The 11,688-nt window shown below is 35.6% G+C and overlaps 2 protein-coding genes across 2 annotated transcripts; one reads left to right on the plus strand and one right to left on the minus strand.

Annotated features, from left to right (window-relative positions):
* Positions 2,109 to 4,945, plus strand: LOC105173061 (cytochrome P450 78A3-like). The gene is made up of 2 exons (XM_011094708.2): positions 2,109 to 3,137; positions 4,072 to 4,945. Exons 1-2 carry the CDS (start codon positions 2,145 to 2,147, stop codon positions 4,702 to 4,704), a joined length of 1,626 nt encoding a protein of 541 aa, XP_011093010.1. The 5' UTR covers positions 2,109 to 2,144; the 3' UTR covers positions 4,705 to 4,945.
* On the minus strand, positions 5,659 to 7,773 carry LOC105173062 (cytochrome b5). The gene is made up of 3 exons (XM_011094709.2): positions 7,614 to 7,773; positions 6,256 to 6,322; positions 5,659 to 6,144 (listed from the first exon to the last, which is right to left on the minus strand). The coding sequence occupies exons 1-3, from the start codon at positions 7,692 to 7,694 to the stop codon at positions 5,897 to 5,899; spliced, it is 396 nt and encodes a 131-aa protein (XP_011093011.1). The 5' UTR covers positions 7,695 to 7,773; the 3' UTR covers positions 5,659 to 5,896.

Consider the following 11,688-nt stretch of genomic DNA (forward strand, 5'->3'; position numbering starts at 1 on the left):
AAAAAATTGGTTAAATTACAAACGACATTAATTATAAGCAAACATGAAAATTAAGCAAGGAATCAAATCCAAGAAAAAGGTAGAAAGGCAATCTTTGGATATGGGCCTTAATTAATAATAAAAAAATTAATGATGTCAGAAAAGCATCTGAGTGGCTGTCCAAGAATACCATTCCATGCAACTCTCAATTTACTTTATAGTAACTGTTTAGATAATCCCAACATACCATTAATTAATTAATTAGTGCACAGATTGAGATGGATAGATACCCACTACTTGTGAGTAATTCCCCTCTGAAAATGACTCACTTTTTTGCTCCTCCTCCTCTTTTTTTACCTTTAATTGCTCATAATAATAATCATCAATACGACTACTGCTATCTAACTATACTCAAAATCTGGTATTTCCGTATTATTATATTATGAGCAAAAATGCAATTTTAATCAACTTAGTGATATTAAGGATTAGAATTCAAAGAAAATGCCACATTTACTCTAAATCTCGGTCCATAAAACGAATTTGCTTCGAAAGGCAAAATTGTATTTTCTCCCTAAATATAATTATTAAAATATTAAGCTTCCAAAAAAAATATATCAAATTTTTAATTTTTATAATTTAAATTAAAAAATAAAATTAACATCACATAAAAATTTAATATATTAATGTTCATTTTCCAAATTTAAACATCTATCTGAATATATATCAACTTACGAAAGTGTATGTGATGCAAGTAAATGAAAGTTAATTAGGAGGGGAAAAGTACGTAAATATATAAAGGAAGAAACAAGATTGAGGGGCTGAGCAGGGGATCCTCATGTTTGATGATGATCATATATAGAGAGAGGGGGTTTAATGCAATTTATTCGGTATGATATTGTAAATAAATATATTACATCTCTAAAAAAATAATAATTTACACTATTTTGTTAATTAAAATAAGCAATTTATCCCCCTACTCAAGAAGGTAAATTGCGTAATTTTAAAAAATACAAAAAGGTAAATGTTGAATTTTACAAAACATAAGAATTTTTTTTATAGGAGGTCAATTTATTCATTTACAACATGAGAGGAATTGCTTATGTTTGTTTTGTCCTATATACAAATGGACAGGGAATTAATGTTGAATTATGGACACAATTTGCAGGTGACAACAAATTCTGGCTTAGAACGTGCATAGGGTCCCCTCATCCCGGAAGGACGACGCCGCGTGTGCAGCAGGCAGATAAAAGGGAGGAAGGGGGGGATTCAGCCTCATCACTTGTCACCTCATCCTCACCTGGAGGTGTTGCATAACTATGTATTCCGGGCTGCCGAGACTATTAGTACTAGTACCACACTACCAGTACCTGCATGGACATGCAATGGACATATATAGAGTCAAGTCATCAGTCATGTCTTCCCGACACACTCACGCCACAATATGTACCTCATGTCTCTCCACCTTACATGCTCTCTCCCTCTAATTTTTGTCTATTTGTGGGGTAATGTCAATGCTAATCAAACTTGATTTGAATAATTCAAAAATATATTGTCTATAATTTTGAGGACTGCATATATATATGTACATGTACAAATTAATCAAACTTAATTTAGTAGATAAATCCCAAGCTAGTGAGTAATTAATGAAGTTCTTGATCAGCATACTATGTATATATTATATTTAACTTTGACAAATTCCAAAGACAACCTAATGACAAACAGTGTTGACATAATTAAGTGATCTCACAGATTTTGACCATAAAAAACAAACAAACAAAATGCAACTTTCCGGGACCCACCACATAACTAGCTACTAGCTACTAAATTTTTAATGTAATTATGAATAGTAATGTTTTATTGGGTCCAATCCAAGCATAATTAGCAGCACGCAATTAACTGCCATTCGAGGGTCTTTTAATTCATGTCCCACTTCATCACCTTTCTACTTCCCCCACTAATACTATACCCCTAAAATTAATTATATATTAATAATAAATTATAATTAAAAAAATTAATGTATAATTTTTTATATTGTACACCCTCCACAGTAATTCCGATACTCACCCAATAAATAAACAATTGAAAAAAGAAAAAGATGTCCGATGTTAAATGGAGAGTTATTGAACCGCCTTTCCACCATCTTCCATACTTAAAAAAACCCAAACATGATCATGATCATGATGATGACGATGACGACAGACGTCGAAAGCGTCTGGCTCTTCGCCCTCGCTTCCAATTTCAAATACTTCACTCCTCTAAACACCATCATCTTCGCATTTCTCTTCCTTCTTTCATGGCTCTTCCTCAACCTATTCTTCTGGGCTCACCCCGGCGGCCCATCTTGGGGCAGGCACAACTGGGGCAACCTCTTTTCCACTTACCGCCCCATTCCCGGCCCTAAAGGACTTCCAATCATCGGTAGTATCAATCTTATGTCGGGCTTAGCCCACTCCAAATTAGCTGCCGCTGCTCATGCCTGCCAAGCCAAACGCCTCATGGCTTTCAGCCTCGGAGAGACGCGCGCCGTCGTTACTTGCAACCCTGACGTCGCTAAAGATATTCTCAACAGCTCCGCATTCGTCGACCGTCCCGCCAAAGAATCTGCTTACAACTTGATGTTCAACCGCGCCATTGGTTTTGCGCCCTACGGTGTCTACTGGAATACACTCCGTAAAATCGCTGCAACACACCTCTTTTGCCCAAAGCAAATTAAAGCTTCGGAACGTCAACGGATGGAAATAGCAAACCAGGTGGTGTCTATATTTCATTCAAGCAAACGCAGTGATATTCGGGTTAGGGACGCATTAAAACTCGCTTCGCTTAACAACATGATGTGCTCTATATTTGGACGCAAGTACGACCTGGATAATTCCGCCAACTCCGACACGGCAGAGTTAGAAGATTTGGTTGAACAAGGATACAATTTATTAGGCGAGTTGAACTGGTCTGATCACTTCTCCTTCTTGGCTGATTTCGACATACAAAAGATTCGACTCAGGTGCTCCCAGCTCGTGCCGCGGGTCAATAGATTTGTCGGCAGAATAATCGCTGAGCACAAGGCGAAACCGGGCGAGATGAACCGTGATTTTGTGGATGTTTTGCTGTCTCTTCAGGGAGCTGATAGATTGTCGGATTCAGACATGATCTCCGTTCTTTGGGTAAGAATATTAAATAAGCGGCTTTATTGATTATCCGTATATCAGGGTGACAATACAAGAACTTTAAATATAGGGATAGCAAAATGTACTCTAAAATTAATTATTTTTTGGTAATTGAAATACTTTGGCCATCGAATTTTTAAAAGTTACTGGAATTTCCTTACATGGACAAAATTTAAGGTTTTTATTTTGGGGCTTTTGCTGATTAGATTTTTTTTAAAAAATCAACCGCCAACTAAACATTTAAGTGTAAAAATCTTGCCATATGAGCAATGATGTGGAAAAAAATAGTTTTTATTGATCGAACATTTTTTTTTTATTTCTCTTCTGCTGCATAACCGATCACATGAAAAAAAAATATCAAATTGCTAAAAAAATAAAATTTTATTCATATTATATGCTAGCTGTCGTGAACGGCATCTCTTATTATGTATACATAATTTTACATACTTTAATATATATCACTTAAATATATATACATAAAATATAAGTACTTAAAATATAAAATATTATATTATAATATTATAGAAAATTTTAAATCTTAAAAATGAAAATAATACAAATTTAAATAAAAAAACTGATCCACGATATTTTTGAAAGCGTGGTTGATTTGTATTTTGACACGATTTCCTTTTTAACTATAGCAATTACCCGTAGTAGAAAATTATATTTTTTCTAGTGTAAAGTAAAATATGATCGGGAATTTTCTAGTGCATGAAATTTGAGCGGTGGTATTGATTCCGACAATAAATCAGTTTCATGAAAATATCAAAAGAAGATTCTTTTAAATAATTAATAATAAATAATTGGTTATATATATATATATAATTATGACCAGAAAAGGAGCTGGTCGACCAAGAAATGGGACAAAATCATGGGCATAATTGTGTACATATGTGATGGTATCATAGTTAAATGAGTATTGTTTTTGCAGGAAATGATATTTCGGGGCACAGACGCAGTGGCAGTTCTGATTGAGTGGATACTTGCGAGATTAGTGTTGCATCCTGATGTCCAGTCCAAGGTTCATGATGAGCTGGACAAGGTTGTAGGGAGGTCACGTCCGGTAACAGAGTCTGATATAACGGAGATGGTCTACTTACCGGCGGTTGTTAAAGAAGTCTTAAGATTGCATCCTCCAGGCCCACTTCTTTCCTGGTCCCGTTTGTCAATAAGGGATTCCGTGGTGGAGGGGTACCATGTGCCTGCTGGAACAACTGCCATGGTAAATATGTGGGCAATTACCAGAGATCCGGATGTCTGGTCAGATCCGCTTGAGTTTAAGCCTGAGAGATTTCTGGGCCAAGGCCCAATCCTAGATCATGATTTCTCTGTGTTAGGATCGGACTTGAGGCTGGCACCATTCGGGTCAGGGCGCAGGTCATGTCCTGGTAAAACATTGGGCATGACCACTGTGAACTATTGGGTGGGGAGGCTTTTGCATGAATTTGAGTTTGTGAGTGGTTATAAAAGTTTGGACATGTCTGAAGTGCTGAGGCTGTCTTGTGAAATGGTTAACCCACTGGTGGTCAGGGTCCTTCCAAGGCGTTGTGTCTCAAATTCATAGTATCGTACGGGAAAGAACAGAAGCGAGAAAATTAAGGGAAGCAGTTGGTGGCGATGTGGCCGGTCTGTCTTTCTTTCTTTCTTTCTTTACAAAGTGGAGTGTGAGAGTTGGTGCATGAGATTTTTCCTTGACAGGCTGAGTTTCGTGCAAAGATGTTACATTAAATGTTGCAGAAATCAAATTGTTGTAGTTTGTCTTATAGTACATTACAGTTTTATGAATAGTTTAGCTTTGGTTTTGACTTGAAATGAGCTTGTGTATGAATGCAAAAGGTTTTCAGGACCAAAGGATATCGAGGACAGATTTTCAACCCTGCTTCTAGTTAATAAACTAAGGGCTTGATTTAGTCCAAACGACTTGTATTTAAGTTTCAATGCTTTGGATACGGTCAATTCATATTCATCCCGGACACTAGTACATTTAATTGTAATTAAACAAACGACAAGTTTAAACAAACCAATTCAAATTGTAAGTGAAATTAATAGCAAATGTGTTTGTAAATTTGCTGAAAACGAGAGGACAAGCTTAATTCTCTTGAGAATTCTCAACACATTCCACCTAACTTTGCGGAGATATTTCAAATGTCGATTGCTACTCATCTCCAGGGTAATCATAGTGCTTCCATATTCATCCATGCGATTGCTCCAACAGGTATAACATAATGCACTAGTGTACTGGGAAAAGGACCTGTCCTTGCATTTTATTGAGTAGCTGCAGGTTCTGGTTCCAACACAAGGAAAAAGTTGTGAAGAAAGATACAAAATCTTGGATGGATCTGCTTTATGCTTGGATGGACTGGTTTGTCGATTACAATTTTCCCATGTATCACAAACTGTTGTTCTCCCTATGGCAAAAATCGCAATCTATGTGAACTTGAAGCTTAACCCGGAGAGAACAATGTTTCATTCTCTCTCTAAATTTAAATATTGTCGTTCTAACATGGTTAAGCGCTTCTTAATTAATTACGTGCGACTCATATTGAAAGATACAAAATACAAAAGAGTCATGCAATGTAGCTACACAAGACTGCAAGAGCTACCGGAACTGATATCAATAACCAATAACACCCAACTCGGGACAAATGAGAAATATATGACCACCTAACGTTAGTGGCCAATTATTTTATAGCTTAGACTCAGTGAATCAACACACTCTAGAGAAAGCAGTTTGTTGTTTGCTGCACTTGTTTAACCTATTCCTTTTTAGAGTAGAAACGGAGAAGAAATGCCACTGTCAATATCAACAGGGGCACGATATATAGCAGTATCTTGGATGAATCGCCCGAGTCCAAGTTTGCTGTGGAAGAAACAGTTGGAGGGGTGTAGCTTTGTTTCACTGGAAGAGTGGATTTGTCAATTTCCCCAATGTAGAATTCCTTCATCTTCTCTCGTGCATCATCGCTATGCCCAACATCTTCGAAATCGTCTGTTGCATCCTTCCCTGCATAATTTGAAGATGAAACTCAGCAAGCGACAAGTAGAAAATATGTTATAAAATTGAACAACTGGGGACAGCACCAAAGTGGACTTCATCACCCCAGGATGCTGTTACCTGATGCATTTATAAGGACTTCATCACCCCCAGGATGCTCCTCTAGAAATGCTGTCACATCATACACCTAATATATTGACAGAAAAGCCATTAGGATACTGAATAAAAGATTCCCGAATTTAATTGGTTATCAAGTTGCTAAAAGAATAGATTAACAATGATCTATAAAATTACCAGAAGGTGGAAAAGCACCATTGTTATTGCGATAAGAAGAACTCGGTTGGTTCATTATAATTGCGGACTCAATTAGCAATAACTCTTTTTGTAACATTGTTCATATAATCAATTCTCTGCCACAAATCTCATATGAATGCCTTTCCATAAAACTTAAGTTGTCTTTCCCCCATCCATGTGAATGTGTGCTATAAAAGCTATATTTGGTTGTTTAAGAATTTCATCAAACTTAAACTAGATCAAGTCACAATCCAGGCCTACATACAAGACATAAAGAGGACCAAACAATTCTTTTAGCATTTATGAAAAACAATTCAAACAAACCATTTCATTTGGTGATTCATCTCTCTCAAACCCCAACTTGATCATCCTAACGTAATTTTGATGAAACCAATTAGTACTAATAGAAGAAAGATGTTATCGAATTAAAACTAAAAATAAAACAACATCAATAACAATAATACTAAACAAAAAGCTGCAAATTATAGCCCATGATTGAAAACAACTATGTGATTATAAAAAGTGCAAGCAGTTTCAGTTTAGTTGTGATCCACACCCCAAAAAGCATCTCTCATGCTGCACAAAGTATACAACTATAGTTTCCATCGGTCGTTTGAACTTCTCAGAAACCAATATTTGCATGTATTTCTTTGGCTGTAACAGAAATTATCTAATAAACTAATGAATAACAAAATTAAAGCCATCGTATTTGAGAAAACTAGTATTCCATAGTCACAAGTAATAGGAAGTGTTATAATAAGCTTCAATTCTTACACATATCCAGCGGGGAACTCAAACCATTTATTTGATTTTATCTGACAAACAAAGCTCTAGTCAACTGCAGGCCACTTGAAGTACGCATCATAGAAGTTATTATTTAGAGATAATTTGAACAAAAAGCCCAATTTTAAGTTCTATCTAATACCAACTCAAATTCCCCCCAACTCATCATTTATTGTGTTAAAAGAACCAGAGCCCTCTTATCTTCGAGTTCATATTTCAAGATCGTGACTTCAACAAGCACAAGTTAATTGGAGATTCCACACAAAATTGCAATTTTTCCACAACCCTGAATCAACTTGTTTTGAGTCTGCTTGAACTCAACAAGTACATCTCTTGTTCAAGATTCTGCAAAAAAGTTGCAGATTTTCCACATGAAGGCAAATAAGGAAAGAAATTCAGACCTTCCCAGAGATGATAAGCCAACAATCCCCTTTCTGATCGTGCTTCACTACCTCCTCAAAGTCGTGGAGTTTTCCAGCCATTTTTCTGCAAGTGAACCCAACAACCAGAGAGAGAGAGAGAGTCCTTCCTTTTTTCTCCCAAAAAAATGGGTCAACAAGCAGAGCAAGAAATGACATAAATACTTGTAAGAATGCTATCTACATCACATGAAAATCGTGTGGCCAATATTAATCAAACTACCATTGTCTCTATCTCTCGGCCAACTTTTATCCTTTATTATAATTATTGTTATTTTCAGTCTTTTGGTGCCCCTTTGCTTTTTTTGTGTTCTATTTTTCTTTTTTTCTCTTTTTGTTGGATGAATTGTCTTTTGGCGACTTTGATGACTCTGCCTAATTAGGTTGAAATTGTAAGCAGACTTTGATGACTCTGCCTTATTAGGCAGAAATTACAACCATACGCCCTTACCAGCGTAGATGCTACGTTGCGTTATATGTGGGTGTTCATTAAAATCGCATGGCTGCCGCATTTGATCAGTTCAATTCAAATGGCACCGCAATTGAAGGTTTAAGATGGAATTGGGTTGATCATGAGCTGGTAACAAAAACATCACATTTTAGCAATCGAGTTTTATTTTATACTTATGTAAACTACATAGACCGTATTCTACCGTAAATAATAATAATAATAATAAGATCATCATCAACAACAATAATAATTTATTAGAACTTATATAAATTTTTTTATAATACATACTGTAATATTCAAGTCAATAATAATAATTACGATATATTATAAATGTGTGAATAATTTGCCATGGTTTATTTTTCTTCTTTTTTTGTGATGTCAATATATCCTTTTATATAACAATAGAATTATAAATTTATTTGTCCAAATAAATAATTTTGCAATTAGTTTTTATAATATAGTTGTTAATTATGTCCATCGTTGAACTGAAAAAGAATTATAATAAAATAAATAATAATAAAGAGTTTTAGTCATAAATAAAAATATTTAAAAAATTTAATAGTAATTAGAAAAACTATATAGGCTACATAAATAGTAGAAGATACGATGTAAAAATTTGAAAAAGCGTACTTTTTATGTGCGAAGTAATCTGTGGGTCAATGTCCCATTATATTCATTGTTTGTTTATGTAATATAATCATCAAGGTAGAGTAATATATATTGAGAATGTATGAAGCTTACAGAAAAATATTTGACAACAAATAATAAACATAATTATAGAAATGAACAATTAAAAGAATGCTAAAAATTGTACGAATATTATTTAATATTCTATTTAGAAATTTCGATATTCTCGATGTATTGATTACATACATTATATTGTTATCGGATATGGAGATAAAGTAGATGAGTGAAAAACTCTTATATGCGAATTAGATCGTTCTAATATCGAGGTAAGTAAATGATTAGTGTCATCTACATATGTCTCTTTTATCATGATATTACTTTTATTTGAAGTCTATGATATGTGGTGCTAATAATCTACGAGAAAAATATGATCGTTGACAGTTTAAGGTGAATAATTAATAGGCGAAAGTAAGATATGTAAATAATTAGTATTATCTATATATATTTTCTTTCTTTGTGATACTACTTTGTGTAAGTTTGTGATTCGTGTTGGAACTAATGTAGATGGAGTTGTATGAGTGGTCGATGATTTAATTTGAATGGTTATATTGTGAAAGTGAGATGATGAAATATATTGAAATATTCTATTCGTTGAATACTGTGGTGTTAATGTTTGCAAATGAACAAGTATAATCTTATTGATGAGATGATAACTTTGTTAGTGGTGATGATAGGATTACGTGTGTATATATACTCCGCAAGGACTGGATATGTACATAATTACTTGTAGAAGCAGAGTTTACTTTAAATGTGATATTTAGATAAAATATAGTCATAGTTCCTTTAGGGGCTGCCACAAGCTCTCTTTTTTGCTGGTAGCTATATCAAGTCCATCTCATGTTGCAACATTCTCAGCTTGATCGTACATCTTCACTCGCGCAGATTTTGCCCCAATTTCCACTAGAATTACTACTTCTGAACCATATACTAAGCAGAAAGGGGTTTCACTTGTGGCATTTCTGGCAGTGGTGTGGTATGCACATAACACACCTGGTAACTCTTCTGCCCATTTCTCTTTGGGACCTTCTAAGCGAGTTTTTAGGTGCTGCAATATGATTCTGTTCACTACCTCCACTTGCCAATTTGCCTGCAGATTTGACATCGAGGTGAAGTTCTGTTGTATTTTCATCTCCCGACACCAATCTTGTACTTTTTTCCTTTGGAATTGGGTACCCTTGTCTAATATCAGTATCGTTGGAATCCCAAATCTGCATACAATATTTTTTTAGAGGAATTTCATTACCTCCTTTTCATTTATCTTTGCCACAGCTTCTATCTCTACCCACTTACTAAAATGCTCCACTACTACAATAGCAAACTGTCTTTGTCCAGGGGCCGAAGGGAAAGATCTTAGGATATCAATCCCCCACTGATCGAAAGGATATGATACAGGAATGCTTACCAAATTTGTCGGGAGAATGTGAGGTATGTTGGAATGATATTGGCAGCTTCTGCAATTCTTCGAGAATTTCAGTGCATCTTTAGATAATCTGGGCCGAAAATATCCTTACCTTAAAACTTTCTAGGCAAATGCTCTTCCTCCAGAATGGTTTCCACAACTCCCTTCGTGTATTTTCCTGAGTATATACTCAGTTTCATCTCTAACAACATATTTCAACAGTACCCCTCGTGGTGTTCTTTTGTACAACTCCCGTTCGTACAGTGTGAATCTGACCGATTGTATTCTCATTCAAGATTTTGGGTTTCATCTGCTAATCTTTCTCCTTGGAGAAATCTTATGATTGAAGCTTTCCTATCGTTGTTAGGACCTTGAACATTTTAGCAGCGGGATACCTTCATCCTCTTAAGTTAGATCTCTGCCATCGGGGAGGTCCCTGTTTTCGAGATGTTCTGACACCAATAACGTTATTTTCCTGAATTTCACTGTAAAAGCTGCGTTTCCAAAATTTGATAGGGAATCTGCTCTTTCGTTCTCCTCTCTTGGAACTTGATGCAACTCAAACATTCAAAAGTTTGTTGGAGGTTACGTACCCTTTGATGATGATTGTTTCCTTAACTTCATAAGTCTTCCCAAACTCTTGTGCGACCAGCTGAGAATCCGTGTAGGTGATTACCTCTTTAACCCCCAGTTGCAATGCCAGTTCATCCCTGCCATTAGTGCCTCATACTCGACCTCATTATTTGTTACAAAAAACTTAGCTTTATTGCTACCTTGAACTCAATACCTTCAGGATCTCTGAGAACTATCCCTGCTCCCGCCAATTGAGTTTGAGGATCCATCTAAATGAAAAAAATTATTTGCCCTGATCTTTTCCTCTTTCCAAACTGCTCATTTCGACTAGAAAATCTGCATACACTTGGGCTGCTCATTTCGACTAGAAAATCTGCATACACTTGGGATTTATAGTTGTTCGCGTCTAGAACATTTGACTAATCTCCATGAAGAATCTAGTTTTGTTAACACTTATTTCAAAGGTTGTTTAGTTAACACTATTACAGGATGAGACTGGAAATGAAGTCTCAACTTCCTAGTAGTGACAATCAGTGCCAATGCACATCTTTCAATCAATAAGTAATTTTTCTCTACTCCTTAGAACATGCAACTTGCGTCATAAGCTGGTCACTGATCACGATCCAGGAGTTTTATTAAAATATAGCTTACAGCATGTTCAGTCACTGCCATATACATGTATAATGACTCTCCTTCTATAGGTTTTTCTAGGGAGGGAATACAGATATTCTTTCAGGTTACTAAAAGTCTTATCACACTCCGTGGTCCACTTAAAATTTTTCACATGTCTCAAAATCTTAAAGAATCATAAACCTTCGTTTGCAGCTTTCGAAATGAACCTGCTGAGAGATGCCATTCTACCAGCCAACTTTTGGATGTCTTTCACAGTTTTAGGGGTTGGTATCTGTAGGGTTGCTTCAATCTTCTCCGGCTGGCTTCTATTCCTC

Source organism: Sesamum indicum, linkage group LG11 (genome assembly GCF_000512975.1).
Source record: "Sesamum indicum cultivar Zhongzhi No. 13 linkage group LG11, S_indicum_v1.0, whole genome shotgun sequence".
Lineage (NCBI taxonomy): Eukaryota > Viridiplantae > Streptophyta > Magnoliopsida > Lamiales > Pedaliaceae > Sesamum > Sesamum indicum.

Bases quoted from the DNA above. Each gene is read 5' to 3' on its own strand.
- LOC105173061 (XM_011094708.2), top strand. From the start codon at position 2,145: ATGATCATGATCATGATGATGACGATGACGACAGACGTCGAAAGCGTC. The intron at 3,138-4,071 runs GTAAGAATATTA...TTGTTTTTGCAG, and splicing joins ACATGATCTCCGTTCTTTGG to GAAATGATATTTCGGGGCAC.
- LOC105173062 (XM_011094709.2), bottom strand. From the start codon at position 7,694: ATGGCTGGAAAACTCCACGACTTTGAGGAGGTAGTGAAGCACGATCAG. The intron at 6,323-7,613 runs GTCTGAATTTCT...TCAATATATTAG, and splicing joins GGCTTATCATCTCTGGGAAG to GTGTATGATGTGACAGCATT. The intron at 6,145-6,255 runs GTAACAGCATCC...CAAATTATGCAG, and splicing joins AGTCCTTATAAATGCATCAG to GGAAGGATGCAACAGACGAT.